Source organism: Schistocerca nitens, chromosome 3 (assembly GCF_023898315.1).
Source record: "Schistocerca nitens isolate TAMUIC-IGC-003100 chromosome 3, iqSchNite1.1, whole genome shotgun sequence".
NCBI lineage: Eukaryota > Metazoa > Arthropoda > Insecta > Orthoptera > Acrididae > Schistocerca > Schistocerca nitens.
The window spans coordinates 963871056-963889947 of NC_064616.1; the positions used below are offsets into that span (position 1 = coordinate 963871056).

Consider the following 18892-nt stretch of genomic DNA (forward strand, 5'->3'; position numbering starts at 1 on the left):
GGGTATCATCCGAGCCTCCTCCAGTCATTCCCAATGGAGGAAAGCAGGGTGGTAGTGGGAGGAGCTAGAAATCCCCACAAAATAGTGGCCTGAGGTGTTGGAGATAGCAATATGACATTGTCTACTACTGTTAAAAGAACTAGTGAATGAAATCCAGCTAGTGTTTTTGCTATCCTGAAGAACATGACAATACTGTTTATAATGTTGCAGTTTGCCATTGTAGGATGATGGTTAAAAAAAGGAGAGCATGTTTCCATGCACAAATTGCGTTGTGGCACACCTCAGTCCACCAAGGGGCCGGGACATGGCAAGTAAAGAGGACATGGGAGGAACAAAACATTCTGTGGTGGTAAGGATAATATTTGTAAGATATTCTACATGGTCATCACAACTGGGGAAATTTGGTTTATCAAAGGCCACCAGAGTTGTAAAATTGCCCAGTGTCAGGTTAGCATTCCCATCTCCTCCTCCAGCTATGCAACAAACCAGGTAAAAGGCAGGGTAAGGCTGCCAGTTGGCCTTAGAAAGCTGTCATTTGGGTGTGCACTTAGGTGGTGTAGGAGTCAGCAAATGGATAGCACATGGGAAATGGTCGCTCGAGTACATATCAGAAATAACAGACCACTAGAGACAATGGGCAAGCGGGGCAGTGCAGGAGAGGTTCAAGTGGGAATTGGTGTGTGTGGAGTCTGAAAGGAACATGGGCGCTCCCATGTTAAGGCAGATGAGGTTAAGTTGATTGAAGAGGTCAGCCAAGAGGTCACCTCTCTGACAGGTTCTGGGAGAACCCCAAAGGGTATGGTGCACATTAATGTCACTAAGCAGCACATAGGGGTTAGGGAGTTGCCCAATAAGCTGGAGGATGTCTGCCCAGGTGACACCGAAATGACGGAGGGATTTAAATGGTACAAAGGGAAAAGATCAAGTCAGGAAGGAAAATGTGGACTGTAACAGCTTGAAGCTGGTAGTCAGGGAACTGGGTTGACTATGAACATCATCCCGGCTGAACAGCAAGACTCCCCCATGAGATGGAATGCCGTCCTCGGGGGGGAGGAGGGGGAGGGGGGGGGGGGAGGAGGTCAAAGTGGACCAGGAAGAAATGCAGCAGCTCAAAGCAGTCGTGAGGGCACAATTTTGCTTCCTGGAGGCAGAGAACATGCGTACACTGCAGTTCTAAGAGCAGTCATAACCCCTTTTTGTTGGATTGAAGGCCATGAACATTCCATTGGAGGAGAATCATGACAAGGAAAGGGGAGGGTGGATAAAATGAAGGTGTGTCTCCTCAGTGGCTGCCGTGTGCCAAGCCTTCGAAGACACTGCTACCGGGCAGAGAGACTGGAGGCTCCTGCTCCACGAAATCTACAGAGGCATCGGCATTATCCTTCTATCAGTCTGCAGAGTCCAAGGCAGAAAAATGGTTGGCAGTGCGCGCAGGTGATGCAGAGGTCGGCTGGGCGAGTATATCATGTGCCAAAACCATCAAGGAGGATCTTCAAGTCAGTGAAGGAGATGACCGTTTCCCTTTGTTTGACTTCTTGGAGCCTTTCTGATTGGCAGAGGAAGACTCAGATGTTTTTTGATGGAGGGACATAGAAAGTCTTCATGTGAGTATTCCTTCTGTCTTTTCTGGCCTGATGATTGTGTAGTAGGTGATTTTGCCCCACGAGGCGAAAGTTTGGTGGCTTGTTGCACAGATGGAGGAGGAGATGGGGATGCTACCACGACACTGGGTGATTTTACAACTCTGGTGCTGAATTTGAGGCTGCATGTCTGCATGGTGATGTCCTTCATGGAATGAGAAGCACCAAGAACAGTACTGAAAGTGGTGGATGGTAGAACATAGGGTTTCTGACTATTCAACAACTTGTGAATGACCGGGAAAGGAACTTTTTCCTTCACCTGGATCTCCTGGACAGTCCACTCCTCAAGACACATGGGAAAATCTTGGAAAGGGACAGCATGGTTGCCATTGCAGCTGATACAGTGGAGAGAACGAAGTGGACAATCGCCCTCGTGAGCATCCCTACCACAGGTTACACATTTGGCCGGGCATTGACAGAAAAATCGAATGTGTGACACTGGTAGCAGCACATCGGGTTTGGAATGTATGGTCAGACTGTGATAACTTCATAACCTGCTTTAATCTCTGATGGAAGCACCTTTCTATCAAAAGTGAGAAGAGTGTGTGTGGGCACTAAGGATGTATCTACCTTTTTCATCGCCCGATGGACTGCAGGGACACCCTGATCAGAGAGGTACATTTGGAAATCTGCCTCAGTCAGACCATCGAGCAGCCTAGTGTAAATAACACCACAGGAAAAATTCAGCGTTTGATGGACCTCAACACTAACAGCATAGACATGGAGGAGCAAAGCAGCAAACAGTCGCTGTGCTTGAGAATCAAAAGTAGTCTCCAAAAGCAAAGTGTCATTGTGTAAATGAGAGCAGGATTTCGCAGGACCAGCAATTGCATCAACAACTTTCTGAATAATAAACGGATTTGCCGTAGCAAAGGACTGACCGTCTTAAGTACGTGAAACCACAAGGAACTGTGGTGCAGCTGTGAGGGTCTTTGAATCGTTAGCCGCATTCCATTTAAGTTTGGTAGACATTGACTGTGAAGATGATCATTGGCTCATTGTGAGAAAAACCCCATGATTCCCAGTGTGTCTGATGGCATGTTCCTTCCAACTGGGGGCTCCCCTTAGAAGGGGGCACACTCACCTTAGGTGATTGTTCACACCTCAAGTCACGCTTCCCCGACACCTGACAGAGGGACCAATTGGCAATTTGGGAAGGTAGCAGCTCAGGCAATCATCCTCACACAGTGTCATTTCATGTATACAAAACATTCTTGTACTTGATTTTCCTTAGTTTGTAAGAACAAAAGCAAGATGAGGGCTCAATATCCTGCTGATGATGTCACTGCAGATGGAGTACAAGCTCTGACTGGGGAAGGATTGAGATGAAAATCTGTAATGTCCTTCCAAAAAACCAGTATTTGGCTTAAGTGATTTAGGGAAATCACAGAATGACCAGAAGGGAATGTGAACCACTGTCCTCCTGAATACAAATTCAGTGTATTACCACTGCCACCACCTTGCTCTGTGTAATCATATGAAGAGCAATGGAGCTATCTGAAGGAGATCACTTATCATAGTATGTATATGTACAGCTGCTAAAAATAAATATTAAAAAACATCCAGAGTGAGAAAAGAATTTTCTTAGTCATGGTGGCAGATGTAGAAAGGGAGGTGGAGGTGCAGGTGGCACGTGCTGTATGTTGCTACAGACAACAATCAAGTTCATTCAGCTACTGTACACAGCCAATACAGTGTGGCAACACTGCAGTCTGGAGGAGAGCACTTGTCACAGTTTAGCATAACAGTGGGAGATAAAATATCATTGACTACAGTTGGTCCCTGGGGATGGATGATCATGACAGTTCACTCAAAACCAAGCCACCTTCTATTCTAACAAGATGTGCACTCGAACAGCATCGAACAGCATTTCTAGGGGGGGGGGGGGGGGAGACTGCATTTGGGACAAATGGAATACATTGTCTTTATAACTACGAAATGAAGCAGAAGTGCCATGATCCAAGAATACATCTTCAATGTTATTAACAAATTAAACTGAAACTTGAGCAATACTAGTAACAGCCATCAAGATTCTTTCCCAGTTCCCACACATGAAGATGTATCTAACTACAGCAATCCATTTCACTTACTTCTTTTGGAGATGCTGTCATTACTATTAGATGTGGAGGAATCATGCCTGTGCAACTACCAGGACGATAAGACAGATGTTCTTCCTTTAGTCTTGAGTCTTTAGAAGCATTCATATTTTCACATCGTTGGGCCTGAAAATATTTCATTTGCCATACATGAGAAATATGATTGTATACTCTGTAAACACATAAAGGAACAGACAGATACCACATACCTCTGATGAGAGTCTTGTCCCACTCAAATATGTGGATGCTTCATCAGACTGGCTGACATAAGAATGTGGTGACTGACTTATTTCCAAGTCTTTTTCGGCACTAGCCGTAGGAGTATTTTGTCCTTCCTAGAAAAAAATAGTACTCTGGTATCACCACAAATATGGAACTTTCTCACAATGCAGATACTATCTAACCAGTAACATTTACAATTCAGAAAGAGAAAAGTCGGCCCTTACATTCAGGAGGTGCCACTGTAATATTTCTGGCTTTGCAGCCATCACATTCAGCTACAAGAAGCTCTTTTGGAGCAGTTGGGAAGGTAGCTGTGGCAAGATGACATAATGTGGTGTGAGGTACAGATGACAGATGGTTTATTCAGTACAGGTATCGTGAGAAAGACTGCATAAATTGTGGTCCTTCTCCATGATTGGCTACTGCATTCGGTAGTTGCATGCGAAGATGACAAATCTTCTGTTGTTAATATTAGACAAACTAAACAGAGTATTGCTTGCGTGTTATATTTAAAGCATCTCTCAATAGCGTGCTATCATTCCATTACTTTTCAAGTATTAATAATGAGCAGAATTATAAACAACTGCAAAAAAAGGCAGATGAAGCAATTCAGTGATCTTCAGATTGTGCATAACTTGGATGGCGGGCAAAGTGGTTAAGCCATAAGATCAGAGTAAGTTGAGGAGTCTCAGAGGACGGTGATGTTGTCCACCGCAGTATCAGTTAAGACTTAATTTGCAATGTCTAGTTTGTAACTGTGAGAGCTGTTTAGGAATCCTCAGAGGACAGACATGCTGTCTGCCATGGTCAGTGTTAGTTAAGACTTTATTAGCGTTGTATGGTTATTTGAACATATAGTGGAGAACAGTGTGATACTAATTGTGGAAATATGCAGTTCATTAATTTGTTGAAACATATAAATCATTTGTGACTCTAACGTGCAGTTTCTCATGTTCTGCTAATAAAAAGTGAGTGGCATCCCATATAAACAAACCGATTGGAAATTTAATCATTTCTAAAACAACAGTTCCTCACTAAGAGTTTCTTACAGTCTCCAGATAACAGATTCATGACCTACGTGCTGTTTTCTTGGAAGCAAATAGGCACCTCACGTGTACTGGTATCTTAGTACAAACGAGATCAGTGACACGTCATCTGTGGTAACATGGAGGAGGTACAAACTCTCACTCTCTCACTCTCTCTCTCTCTCTCTCTCTCTCTCTCTCTCTCTCTCTCAGCTTTTAATACCACTCCCAAATCACAGCACTCATAGCTCACAGAAGGAAAGGGTAGGAAGAGGAAATGGTTCAGGAAGGGGAATGCCTCTTTTCTGGAGATGATATCTATCTATTATTTCGAAAGATACGAGTGTTGTGATTGTTTTTATGAGTTCGTATCAGAAGTACTGCAAATTTTCCTCCTGAATGTACCGATTATCCTTTATGACTTTAACAGTTTTCTGAATTGAATTTTCGTTTTTATACAACACACACACTAACCAGTTCAATGCATTTTATAATTCCATGGTACCAGAAGCTCTCCTATCAATTGCTGATATTCTACCAACCGGCAGAATGAATGACAAACAATAGGTGCTACTGGCAATAAACAAGAATACTGCAGGAATCAGTATTTTGAAATCATGTGCCTCTCTGCATTTTCTTATTTGAATACTACGTGGCATAACAATTTTACATGGAGTACTGCTGTTCCTAGATTGATCTCTAATTGCACAGAGATGTTTACATCCCACATACACAAATTAGACTGCTTATAGAAAGATAGTGAGTGCAAAGGGAGTCTCATTTTTTGGTGTTTGTGTGCATTTGACATCTACCTATCTGTTTAATGTTAGGATTGACCGACATATATCCTACATAATAGTGAGTTGGTAATCAGCTGCCACAGCACATCAGACGAGAAGACCCAACAAACTGTCTCTAAAAAGACCACTGAAAATGAGATTTTGTCTGAGATTACACAGGTCTACAAATTTATACTCTGCAATTTTTTGTTGATCATTTTAGGTGAGTTGAATGTTTATTGATATGTTAAGTTCAGATATGCTATGGGTTCCCTCTCTCACATAAGGGTTTTCACAAGTTAATGACAAACAATCAGAAAATTCATACAAAACACACACTCAAAAAAGCTTTATTGATATAGACATGATAAAATAAGACACTCCTAACATTATAATGAAGTGTTTTGTTATTCATGTTTAATGCAAAGGCATACATTTTAACTTCTCTTTTTTCCTTCAAATCTCCATTGTATTTTCTTCTTTGCTTTCTCCCAGTTCCTCATTCACAGCACCTAGATTTTCTAGAAAACAGCTAATGCGGGAGTCCAGAAAGTGCAGCTACGAGCTCACTGAGGCATCCTATTTACGAAGTTATCCAGCATGTTTCTGATTCTCGTAATCAATGTCCATGTAGTTGCAAAGAAACTTGTTGACAACTTGTTAAAAGGATATCCAAGATTACCTTTAAATTTCATCTTCCATTAGTTTCTGAATATCAGGTCTGATGAACACCCCCTTCTTTCATCTCAACTTTCGATAGTAGTGGTAACGTCTTCCCACACACTTCAGGATGTCACCATCTTTTGGTAGGGCTTTAATAAATCATTTCATAATGCAAGTTTTATGTGAAGTTAATTATATATTTTTTCCTCCAACTTATAGCGTTCTGATTGGCCTGATTTTCTAGGAGCAGTGCCTGTCTTTTGCATGACTGCCCCATTTGCTTAGGAGACAGGAGTCCTTCCTAACAACTTGAACATACTCAGTGTTGTCCTGATCCCTAATCTTTATGTCAAAGGACACAAAATACACTTCTTTGAGAAAGCTGCTGTTTTCGCAACAAATCTGTCACAGATGTATCAGAAGTGATCAGGAGAATTAATATAACCTCATGAAGCCATAAAATTCGCAAAAGTAGGAACCAGTGGAATTGTCACTCATTGCTGATGTTTGCATCAAAAGCAATATGTAAAACAAATATATAGGACTCAATATTACAATGTCACTGTAACACATAGGAACATCTATGTGATTACTTTGCAATTCACAATTAATTGTCAAACCACCTTCAAGCTATTTCTCTACTGTTCCACTTAAATCTTTCTGTGCGAGCTCCGATTTCTCTTATTTTATCATGATGATCATTTCTCCCTATGTAGGTGGGTGCCAACAGAATATTTTCACAATCTGAGGAGAAAGTTGGTGACTGAAATTTTAAGAGAAGATCCTGCCACAATGAAATGAAATGAGACCAGGTTCGATTCACAGCCCGGTCGGAGATTTAAGCTGCTCGGGCATTGGGTGTTGTGTTGTCTTCATCGTCATCATCATCATCATCATCATCATCATCATCATCATCATCAACGACAACAACAACATCGTAGTTGCAGAAGTGGCATCATATATAAAGACTTGCAAAAGGCGGCTGAACAACCCCACATGGGATCTCCCACCTAATAATGCCACATGATCATTTCATTTCATTTATTTCATTTTCTACGTGATGATACAAAACAAGCTGCCCTTCTTTGAAGTTTCCCAGTCCCATCTGATGCGGATCCCACACTGCACAGCAACACTCTAGAAAAGGGCAGACAAGCATGGTGTAGTCAGTCTCTTTAGTGGACCTGTCGTACTTTCTATGTGTTCTGCCTATAAATCACAGTCTTTGGTTTGCTTTACCCATAACATTATATATGTGAACATTCCAATTTAAGTTATTTGTAATTGTAATCCCTAAGTATTTAGCTGAATGTACAGCCTTTAGATTTGTGTGAGAGATTAATTGTGTAACTGGAATTTATCATATTTCTTTTAGTACGCATGTGGATACATGTTTAATTCCAGAGGTATGCAAAAACTATCATCCAAAATCTTGCTAAATGCATTCTCTGACAATTATTTCGAGCAGTTAGTTCATGAGCTCACGCGAATAGTAAACAGTAGTGAAAACACACTTGACCTCTTAGCAACAAGTTAATAACGAGCATCATAACTGATTTAGGGATTAGTGAACACAGACTTGTCATAGTGAGACTGAATATTGTAATCCCCAAATCCCAGAAAAATAAGCGAAAAATATACCTATTCAAAAAAGCAGACAAAAAGTCACTTGACACCTTCCTGAGAGACAATCTCCACACATTCCAAATTAATAATATAAGTGTTGACCAGATGTGGCTTAAATTCAAAGAAATAGTATCAGCAGCAGTTGAGAGATTTATACCAAATAAATTAACGAACGATGGGGCTGATCCTCCTTGGTACACAAAAGGGTTAGAAAACTGTTGCAGAAACAATGAAACAAACATGCCAAATTTAAACAGATGCAAAATCCCCAAGATTGGTGATCTTTTACAGAAGCTTGAAATTTAGTGCGGACTTCAATGTGAGATGCCTATAACAGTTTCCACAACAAAACTTTGTCTCAAAACCTGGCAAAAAATCCAAAGAGATTCTGGTCATATGTGAAGTATGTTAGCGGCAAGAAACAATCAATGCCTTCTATGCGTGATAGCACTGGAGATACTATCAAAGACAGTGCTGCCAAAGCAGATTACTAAACACAGCCTTCCGAAACGCCTTCACAAAAGAAGACCAAGTAAATATTCCAGAATTCGAATTGAGGAAGCTGCCAACGTGAGTAACGTAGAAGTAAATATCCTCAGTGTAGTGAAGTAACGTAAATCACTTAATAAAACTAAGTCTTCTGGTCCAGACTGTATACCAATTAGGTTCCTTTCAGAGTATGCTGATGCATTAGCTCCATACTTAACAATCATATACAACCGTTCGCTCGACGAAAGATCCATACCCAAAGACTGGAAAGTTGCACAGGTCACACCAATATTCAAGAAAGGCAGTAGGAGTAATCCACTAAATTATAGGCCCATATCATCAACGTTGATATGTAGCAAGATTTTAGAACATATATTGTGTTCGAACATTATGAATTACCTCGAAGAAAATGGTCTATTGACACACAGTCAACATGTGTTTAGAAAACATCGTTCCTGTGAAACACTGTGAAGTGTTGAGTGCTATTGACAAGAGATTTCAGATCGATTCTGTATTTCTGGATTTTCGGAAGGCTTTTGACACTGTACCACACAAGCGGCTCGTAGTGAAATTGCGTGCTTATGGAATATCGTCTCAGTTATGTGACTGGATTTATGATTTCCTGTCATTGAGGTCACAGTTCATAGTAATTGACGGAAAGTCATCGAGTAAAACAGAAGTGATTTCTGGCGTTCCCCAAAGTAGTGTTAGAGGCCCTTTGCTGTTCCTTCTCTATATAAGTGATTTGGGAGACAATCTGAGCAGCCGTCTTCAGTTGTTTGCAGATGACGCTGATGTTTATCGACTAATAAAGTCATCAGAAGATCAAAACAAATTGCAAAACTATTTAGAAAAAATATCTGAATGGTGTGAAAAGTGGCAGTTGACCTTAAATAACGAAAAGTGTGAGGTCATTCACATTATTGCTACCTAGGTATTACACTTACAAACAACTTAAATTGAGAGGAACACATATAAAATGTTGAGGGGAAGGCTAACCAAAGACTGCTTTTATTGGCAGAACACTTAGGAAATGTAACAGCCCTACTAAGAAGACTGCCTACACAATGCTTGTCCGTCCACTTTTAGAATACTCCTGCGCGGTGTGGGATCCTTACCAGATAGGACTGACAGAGTACATCAAAGAAAGGCAGTACGTTTTGTATTATCGCGAAATATGTGAGAGTGTGTCACAGAAATGATACAGCATTTGGGCTGGAAATCGTTAAAAGAAAGGCGTTTTTCGTTGTGACGAAATCTTCTCATGAAATTCCAATCACCAACTTTCTCCTCCAAATGCAAAAATATTTTGTCTACACCGACCTACACAGGGAGGAACAATCACCACAATAAAATAAGGGAAATCAGAGCTCGTACGGAAAGATATAGGTGTTCATTCTTTCCGCATGCTATACGAGATTGGAATAATAGAGTATTGTCAAGGTGGTTCGATGAACCCTCTGCCAGGCACTTAAATGTGATTTGCAGAGTATCGATGTAGATGTATATGTAGATGTCACCTACATCATTTACGTAGGTCAGAAACAGCAGAGGACCTATAGCATTTCCTTCCGGAATTTCAGATATTACTTCTGTTTTACTCAATGGCTTTCTGTCAGTTACTACTGACCCTGCGGCACAAGATCCCCCTGCCGCCAACATACATTTCGTGTAGGGACCAGGAAGATAAGGTACAAGAAATTAGTGCTCATCTGGAAGCTATCTGCGAGCGGAACAGGAAAGGAAACGACTAGTGGTAAAGGGTACCCTCTGCCATGCACCGTATGGTGGCTTGCGGATTATGTATGTACATGTAGAAGCAATTTGATTAGAAGATGCTTCTGAGGAACAGTGTCAAAAGCCTTCTGCAAATCAAACATATGTAATCAATTTGATATTCCCTGTTGACAGTACTCATTAATTCACCAAAATACAAAACCAGTTGTGTTTCACAAGAACAATATTTTCTGAATTCATGATGAATATTTGTTATTAAATCATTTCTTTGAGGTAATTCCAAATGCTCAAACACAGTATATGTTTCAAAATACTACTGAAAATCGATGTTAGTGATATGGGTCTGTAATTCAGCAAATTATTCATATTTGGTATCTTGGGTACTGGTGTGACTTGTGCAACTTTCCAGTCATTATGTAGGGATCTTATGAAGTGTGAGCAGTTGTATATGATCGCTAAGTATGGAGCTACTGTATCAGCATACTCTGAAAGGAACCTGACTGATTGGTACACAATCTAGACCAGAGCATTGCTTTTATTAAGTGATTTGAGCTGCTTCACTACACTGAAGGTACGTACTTCCAACTTCTAACTAGGGTAACTCCCCATCACAACTCCCTCAAATTTAATGGTCAGAGGGCCCCGTGGACATCCCGTCAAAAACTGAATACAGATCAAGCATGAAAACAGGAAGGAGGTATATTGAACTGTGCAAAAAAAAGGCAAAATAAAATATCTGAACAGTCCACGTATAAGTAGTGCAACATAAAGCAGTATCAAACTGACATGGCACCGTGGTAAAGTGGTCATTGTGTTGGACTACAAAGCAGGCAGACCGTGATCGAAGCTCCCTCATGCCAACATATATGTTTTTGAAGTAGCATTCCATTTTGGAAGTTATGAGTCTTGAATTCCTTTGTTGTAACATAGTTCACACCTGTTTATTTGATGTGAGACATCAAAGTGGTATCTCACCTACTCCTACAATTAATGACATTTACTTGTGATGGTAATGTATGCTTACCACATGACTCCTATTTTATAACCAATACATAATATGACAACTGCCAAGATGACAGAAAGAGAACAAACATTTCAATGACCAGACAGATGGTTCATAATGTTGGGAGAAAAATAAAAATATTTTTGACACACACAGTAGTTTTTAATCTGGCTCATCTGCATTGCAGCCCAACACCGTGACTACTTAACCATGAAGCTGTTATTCTTATACTTCACTCGATGTTGCACTTGATAAGCTTGGACTGTTCATTGTTCCTATTTTGCTTCCCCCTCCCCCCCCCCCCCCCCCCAAAGTTCAGTACGCCTTCTTCCTGCTTTCATGATTAATCTGTGTTCAGTTTTGGACGGACTATCCACTGGGTCATCTTACCACTAAATCTGAGGGGGCTGTGATGGGGAGTTTCTCTTGTAAATTCATCAAGTACTCAGTTGTTCTAGATTCAAATTCTGGAGTATTTACTACATCTGTTGAATAAGTTTCAGAAAACCATGTTTAGTAACTCTGCTTTAGTGGCACTGTCATAAGTGATATAACCATTGTTGTTGCACAGCAAAGGTATTGATTGCGTCTTACCGCTTGTGTACTTTACATATGATCAGAATCTCTTTCGGTTTTCTATCAGATTTCAAGACAGATTTTTTGCTGTGGAAACTTAAGGTACTCAGTCTCGCTACAACAGCCATGTGGACCATAATCCTTGTACCCATTATGATGCTCCCTAATTTCTCAGGATTACCAATTTTACAGACTATAAGGTGCACTTTACAACTTTGATTAATTGCCTCCACACTTCAGGTCCATCTATACTTAAAATAAATATAAAAATGTCAAGTGTTTGATTTAAAATTCCCAACAGTCTTAAAAATGGCCATATATTCAATGCCACAGGAAACCTATTTCTATCTGGCAACATTGGATTTAACCGGCAGTAGCAGTGCACCAATGTGACAAACATGAGTTGTTGGGATTCACAGGTTTGCTAACACTGTCTCCCTCCCACCCCGCCATCACAAACCCAGAACACTGTCTAGCCTATGATGCGACATTGCAGTCTACAGTGCCAGTGAACTTTAACTGAAAGTGATTTGTCTTATTAGTAACAGTACAATATTTTTATTAGAAGCTAGTTTCATAATGGAAAACAATAAAAGGTATTCATAAATAAAAGTTATTCATATGATGTGGGTGATAAACTGAAAGTAACAGAAATATGCAGAACAACAAGGAAACAAGAGCATCTGAGAGGAATTTTGTCCCACTACCAACAGAAAAAACCATTCGCGATTGGCAGGCTACTAAAGAAGAACAGAGAAAAGTGAGGAAGACTAAATGTGCAAATAGAGGACTGAATGCAAAATGGCCAAAACTAGAAGATGACATACTAAAATGGATTGAAGGATACCATCAAAATTACACTGAAATTAATACAAAAATTATTCACATACACACTCGTATGCTAGTGCTATGGTGGAACTTAACAAACTTTAAGAGTGGAGTTGGTTGGTGCTAGAGGTTTAAGAAGCATCATGGACATAGCATGCAAACCAAAATATTTCAGAAAATACCACAAGAGTAGGAACTGAAAATATTATCTTTCCATCATTTTATTATGCAACATCAAATAGAAACCAATGAGGAACTAAGCCAAATAGCAAATATGGACAAAACTCCTCTGACATTTGGTGAGATGAGTAACAGAACTGTTGCATGAAAGGTGCTAAAACTGTAACTATAAAAACAAGTGGATATGCAAAAATGCACTACACTGTTGTCCTTTTATGTTGTGTTGATGGTACTAAACTTAATCCAATGATTGTTTTGAAGGACAAAACAAGGCCAAAGCTTCTGAAATACCACCAGGTGGTGTCCACGTACATGACAAAGGTTGGCTGGACAAGGCTGGTATGAAATTATGGATTAACAGTGTGTGGGAGAGAAGGAAAGGTGCTTTATTGAAGATTTCTTTTATTGTGCTACATCAGTTTTGTAGTCATTTGAAAAATTCCATGAAAAAGGAACTAGACAGGGAAATACAGAGCTTGCTGTTACTCTAGGAGAATGACTTCACACCTGAAACCTCTTAATGTATCAATAAATAAACTATTATGTGTATACGACAGAGGAATGGGAAGAACGGATGATGGAGGAAACCTAACATGAACTCACGTTGAAGGGATCTTTAAAACGACCTACAATCAAACAAGTGTCTCAGTGGATAAAACAGTCGCAGTCTAAGAGTGAGAGAAGACACTATTGTTAAATCTTTCAAGAACTGTGGCGTAAGTACTGCTCTCGATGGCAGTGAAGACTATCTTATATAATGAGAGGACAACAATGAGGAGGAGGAGGAGGAGGAGGAGGAGGAGAAGGAAGAAGAAGAAGAAAGTTGAGAGAATGATTTTCAGGGATCTTGAAGGCCAGTTCGGTTTTTATAAACAAAGATTTTTTTTAGTCTTGCATTGCGATCTAATAATAAAAATGGTAAAAATGTGTGTCTTTTTTCTGTAGCATTTTATAGTCCATAATACACAGTATTTGTTGCTAAGAGGTTAAGTATGTTTTCGCATACATTTACACTTCAAGTGGGCTCCTCAACTGTTGTTCACAATAATGTTCCAAGAAAGCGTTCAGTACAATTTAAGATGACATTTTATGTCTACAGTTTTTAATGTTGGCAGGCTTTAAACAAGTACTTTTGCCAACATACTGAGGATAGAATAAAGTCACCACCAACTATAATTGTATGAGTGCGGATTCTGTTTGAAATAAGTCTCTTTGAACTGTTCAGCAACTGTATCACCTGAGCCAAGAGGTCGGTAAAACAAACCGATTATTAATTTATTCCAGTTGTTAACTTAACTTCAACTCATACTAACTCAAAGGAACTATCTACTTCAATTTCACTAAAAGGTAAACTACTTCTGACAGCAATAAACACTCCACCACCAACTGTATTTAATGTATCCTTTCTGGGCATGGTTAAAGTCATTTCAAAAAATTTTGGCTGAACTGATTTCTGGCTTTAGCCAGCTTTCCATACCTATAACGATTTGAGCTTCAGTGCTTTCTATTGGTTTTTAGAGCTCTGGTTCTTTCCCAAAACAGCTACAACAATTTACAACTACAATACTGATAGATGCTAGGTCTACCTTCCTGTGTTTGCCCTGCAGCCTTTTAGACTGACGCTCTTTCTGCAGTTTCCCAAAACCCTCTAATCTAAAAAACTGCCCAGTCCACTCCACACAATCCCTGCTACCTGTGTAGCCACTTCCTGTGTGTAGTAGACTCCCAGCTATTAAGTGGAACCAGGAAACCCACCAGCTGACGGCCTAAGTTGAGGAATCTACAGCCTACTCAGTCACAGAACTGCCACAGTCTCTGATTCAGACCCTCCATTCAGCTCTGCACCAAAGGATCACAGTCAGTTCTGTCTATGAGGCTGCAGGTGGTTAGCTCCATCTTCATCTCACAAGCAAGACTGGCAGTCTGGTTGGTAGCAACGTGAGCCACCACTTGTAGTTGATTACAACCTGTGCTCCTCATGGCATCCAAAAGCACTCTTTCCACATCTGTAATGACTATAAAATTAAACATCTTTTTGTAGTGGGTAACATTTCACAAAAAAAATACTGGTGACTGATTTGTCTTCACTCATGACGTGCATAATTTCAGAAAGTGTGTGTCCATACAGTTCACAGGCCTGTGTCAGTTCATGGTACGGCTCTGGTGGGCTGCCAAAGAAGTGGCATTATTTAAGCAATCGCAAAAACATTCTCGGTCTATTCTTTAAGCTGTATAACTGTTGCCCAGTCAATGTGTTCAGTGCTCTGCACAACCTGTATCTTACGTGTTGCTCTATAAAGTACTATGTTCCATAAATCGAGTTTGTAATAAACTTGGCGATAAAAGAGGGTTACATTTTCTCTGCATGTTAGCAACAGTGCCCAGTCATCCAACAAAAATATTGATCAAATAAATACTCCAACATCTCCATGCTCAGCAGCAAGCTTTCACGGAACAACAGCAGGCTCTCACGACCACTCTCAGTCGAGTAGCTCCTGCATGTTTGTGGCAGGCTACTCTACCATCAGTGTAACTGTTACCCTTTCCAGCATACGATGAATCGGCTGAAGATTGGGACCCCTATTAGACACAGTTATGCTAACACTTCTACATTTTTCATGAGGGCAAACCTGTATAGGCCTTTCTTTCTTTCCTTGCCTTCACTGCGCATGTATCAGTTGTTGTGCCAGCTTGTGCCTTAGTAAGTATCAGCCAGCTTATTTTCTGATGAAATGTGCAAGCGACATGTGTAGAATTTTACCGTTGTCAGAAATGCCAAACCAATCTTACAAAGCCCGGGCTGCAGAATTACACTGGTTGAGCCATCATTGTAATTTTGTCACTAGCACCCATCACGACTCCTACCCTGATCACATGGTGCATGATATTATCATTTGTCTGGCTCCAGATAGGGAAGTTGTAGAACAGGCACACTTCAGTGTGAGAATCCGACACTTATGGATGTGCTCAATACAGCACAATCCTTTCAAGAGTCACGAGCAGCAGGCAATCAGATTGCTGCATGGGGAGAAGTATCGGAAGTTGCTCAGTCAACACCAGTTAGGCACACTGCAAGTGTTCAGGATGACAGGGAACCCTTTGCACCAATACAACTTCCAACTCAGCATTGCATGGGGCAGTGTCGGTTACGGCTACAGCTGCAACAGGTCCCGTCACAGCAGTGGTCGCGTGCCCCCCCTTCTGTCCTGCTCCTGCCGCTTCATCCAACATGAGCCTGCTGCATGCCCCAAGTTTTGGGCAGTTTGCAACAAGTGTCAAAAGGAAAGCCACATTGCATCAGTGTGTAACTCCTCTACAAATGGGGGAGGTACAGTAGTATCGATGGACTTAAACTGTGTCTCTATGGTGACTGTTTCCCCAAACAAATTGCTTATTGACTTGTGTGTCTTTAATAAACCAGTGAAAGTGCAAGTGGACACAGGAGCTGTAGTGCTTTAGTAATGGTACAAACGTACATGGACTTGGGGCTCCCATCCTCTTACACAGGTTTCATGGAAGTTAGTTAGCTACAACAAACGGCAAACTCCAATCCTAGATCAGTTCTCCACTCCTGTATCTTACAAATCTGTTGTTCATCGCACCTTTCCTCTTGTAGATCATTTCCATACCATACAAATGTTCAGGTTAGATGTATTTAATGATTTCAGTTTCTCCATTGCCGATGAGGTAAATTTAGTGTCTGATCAAGTTCCATTTCAGCAATTTTGAGTCCCTCTACTCTGAGTTTTCATCTCTGTTTTCCCCTTGGCTAGGTTGTGCTACCGTTTTTCAGGCCCGCATTACCATGAAAGAGTCCACCTGCCCTCGTTTTTTTCGGGTGTTACAGACACCTGTCACATTGTGTGACTCCACCAAGGCCGAATTAGACCATCTGACGTCATTCAATGTCATTTGACCTATTTGTTCCAGTGAATGGGCTATACCACAGGTCATCATTACGAAGCAGACAGATAAACTTCATCTCTGCGGTGACTTCAGTGACACAGTTAACGCACAGTCCGTGATACATAAATACCTTTTGCCCTGCCCTGATGAGTTGCTAGCAAAATTGTCAGGCGGTCACTACTTTTTGAAGATTGCGCTGTCAGATGCACACTTCCAGCTCCCATTGAATGAGGCTGTTTGGCGCCTTCTTGTCTTCACTACACCTTTCGGCGTCTATCAACATCAATGCTTGCCTTTTGGTGTCGTTAGCTCTCCCACAATTTTTCAGCATTTTTTAGAACAGCTGACAGCCTCTGTACCCGGCTGCATCAATTACCTCAACAACATCATTGTTTCAGGTTTTTCCACCTAAGACCACCTTAGCAATCTCCGATAATTGTTTTCTGTTTTGCAGGCTGTGGACTGTGGGTCTCAAGTGCAATCTTGCCAAATCTCAGTTTTTTTCAGCCAATCAATTGAGTGCCTAGGTTTTGAGGTGTCTTACACAGGGGTCAAGCCACTGTGTCCCCATGACGATGCAATTGTAGCTTCACCATGGCTGACCTCTGTTAAGGAACTGCAGGCATTACTACCATAAGTTATTACTAGAAACATTCACTGTTGGTCAGCCATGTGCTTTCGAGTAAAAAAGTGCCTTTTTCTGCTGCCCAGCTTGTGATCGAGCATTCACTTTGCTTAAATCTAACCTTCAAACTGCCCTGTGTCCGGCCACTTTTCAGCCGGGTCAGCATCTCATGTTGGCTACAGGTGCCTCTCAGCACAGTCTCGACACGGTGTTGGCGCACAAATACGAGGACGGGTCTGAACGACCCATTGGTTATGCTTCTAAGACTTCGACTTCCACTCAACAGGGGTATTCTCAGATTGAAAAGGAGCCTTTAGCTATTGTGTTCGTCTTCAAGATATTTCACGTCTTCTTGTGAGATTTTAAGTTCCATTTAATCACAAATCATAAGCCGTTGGTTGCTCTTTTTAATCCTTCGGCTTCCATGCCTGACAAGGAAGCACACTGTTTGCAGCAGTGGGCTCTCTTTTTCTCCCATTATCATTATCAGATTCAATACCGGCCAACTGTGCAACACGTCAATGCCGATGTCTTATCTCGCCTTCCAATTGGGCTGGACCCGGTGTTCGAACAAGACGATTTGCTTTGTTTCTCTGTAGATACTGAGAACCAGAATGTGGTCAATGGTTTTCTCATCACTAGTGGCATGATATCATCAGCTGTCACCACGGATCCTGTACTTGGTGAAGTCCTCTTCTTTGTGCAGCACAGTCGGCCTGAAAAACCCATGGGCCGTGACTCAGATCCCTTGAGTAATTACTTCTCCATCCAGCACCACCTTTCTATGTTTGATGGGGTTCTTTTTTTAGCTATGGTGGATGCTGCTCCCCGGGTTGTGACTCCTGTTTTCTTAAACCGTAAGGTACTGTGGCTTCTACATCTCTGTCATTGGGGGACCTCTTGCACCAAATCTTTGGCCCACCATGCATTTTTTCTGTGCCTAGGGTTTTTTATGTATGTATGTATGTATGTATGTGGTTTCCCCACCCCCTACAAGGGAGGAGTCCCCACCCCCCCAGAGGGGAGGAGTGATTTACCTTCACTCATGATGCACGTGATTCCAGAGACAGCGTGTCCATGCAGTTCACAAGCTCGTTTGTAGAGGGCACCTGGGTCGGCCACCTAGCACTCTCTAGTAAGCCGGTAAGGAAACAGAATTATTTAAGCAATTGTAAATGAGTCATCAGCCTATTCTTTACATTATATTACTGTTGTCCAGTCAATGTGTTCAGTGCTACACACAACCTGTACCTTGCATGTTGCTCTATGAAGTACTATGTTCCATAAATCATGTTTGTTCTTCCTATAACAGTGATAGTATATCAAACAGCTAAATTTTGTGTACCTCTTAGAAATTCTAAGTCTGTATCAAAACTGCCTATGATGCAACATTCTACGTTACTTTACCTGAAATCAGCAACCAAAAATACACCAGGGAAACCATTTACCTTTAAGAAAACATTTCATTGTCAACCAGTGATATTAAGAGGCAGAGAA

The 18892-nt window shown here is 41.1% G+C and overlaps 1 protein-coding gene across 5 annotated transcripts in view; it reads right to left on the minus strand.

Moving 5' to 3' along the window:
* LOC126249031 (molybdopterin synthase catalytic subunit-like) overlaps window positions 1–18892 on the minus strand; it is a 121844-nt gene that overhangs the window by 51556 nt on the left and 51396 nt on the right. For 4 of the 5 annotated variants that reach the window (XM_049950642.1, XM_049950641.1, XM_049950640.1 and 1 more), the window contains 2 exons: window positions 3946–4071; window positions 3731–3862 (listed from right to left, as the gene is read on the minus strand). The exons of the other annotated variant lie outside the window; for it this stretch is intronic. In XM_049950642.1, coding sequence (XP_049806599.1) covers window positions 3731–3862; window positions 3946–4071 — 258 coding nt within the window. The remainder of the gene's footprint in view (window positions 1–3730; window positions 3863–3945; window positions 4072–18892) is intronic. 5 annotated transcript variants of the gene reach the window in all.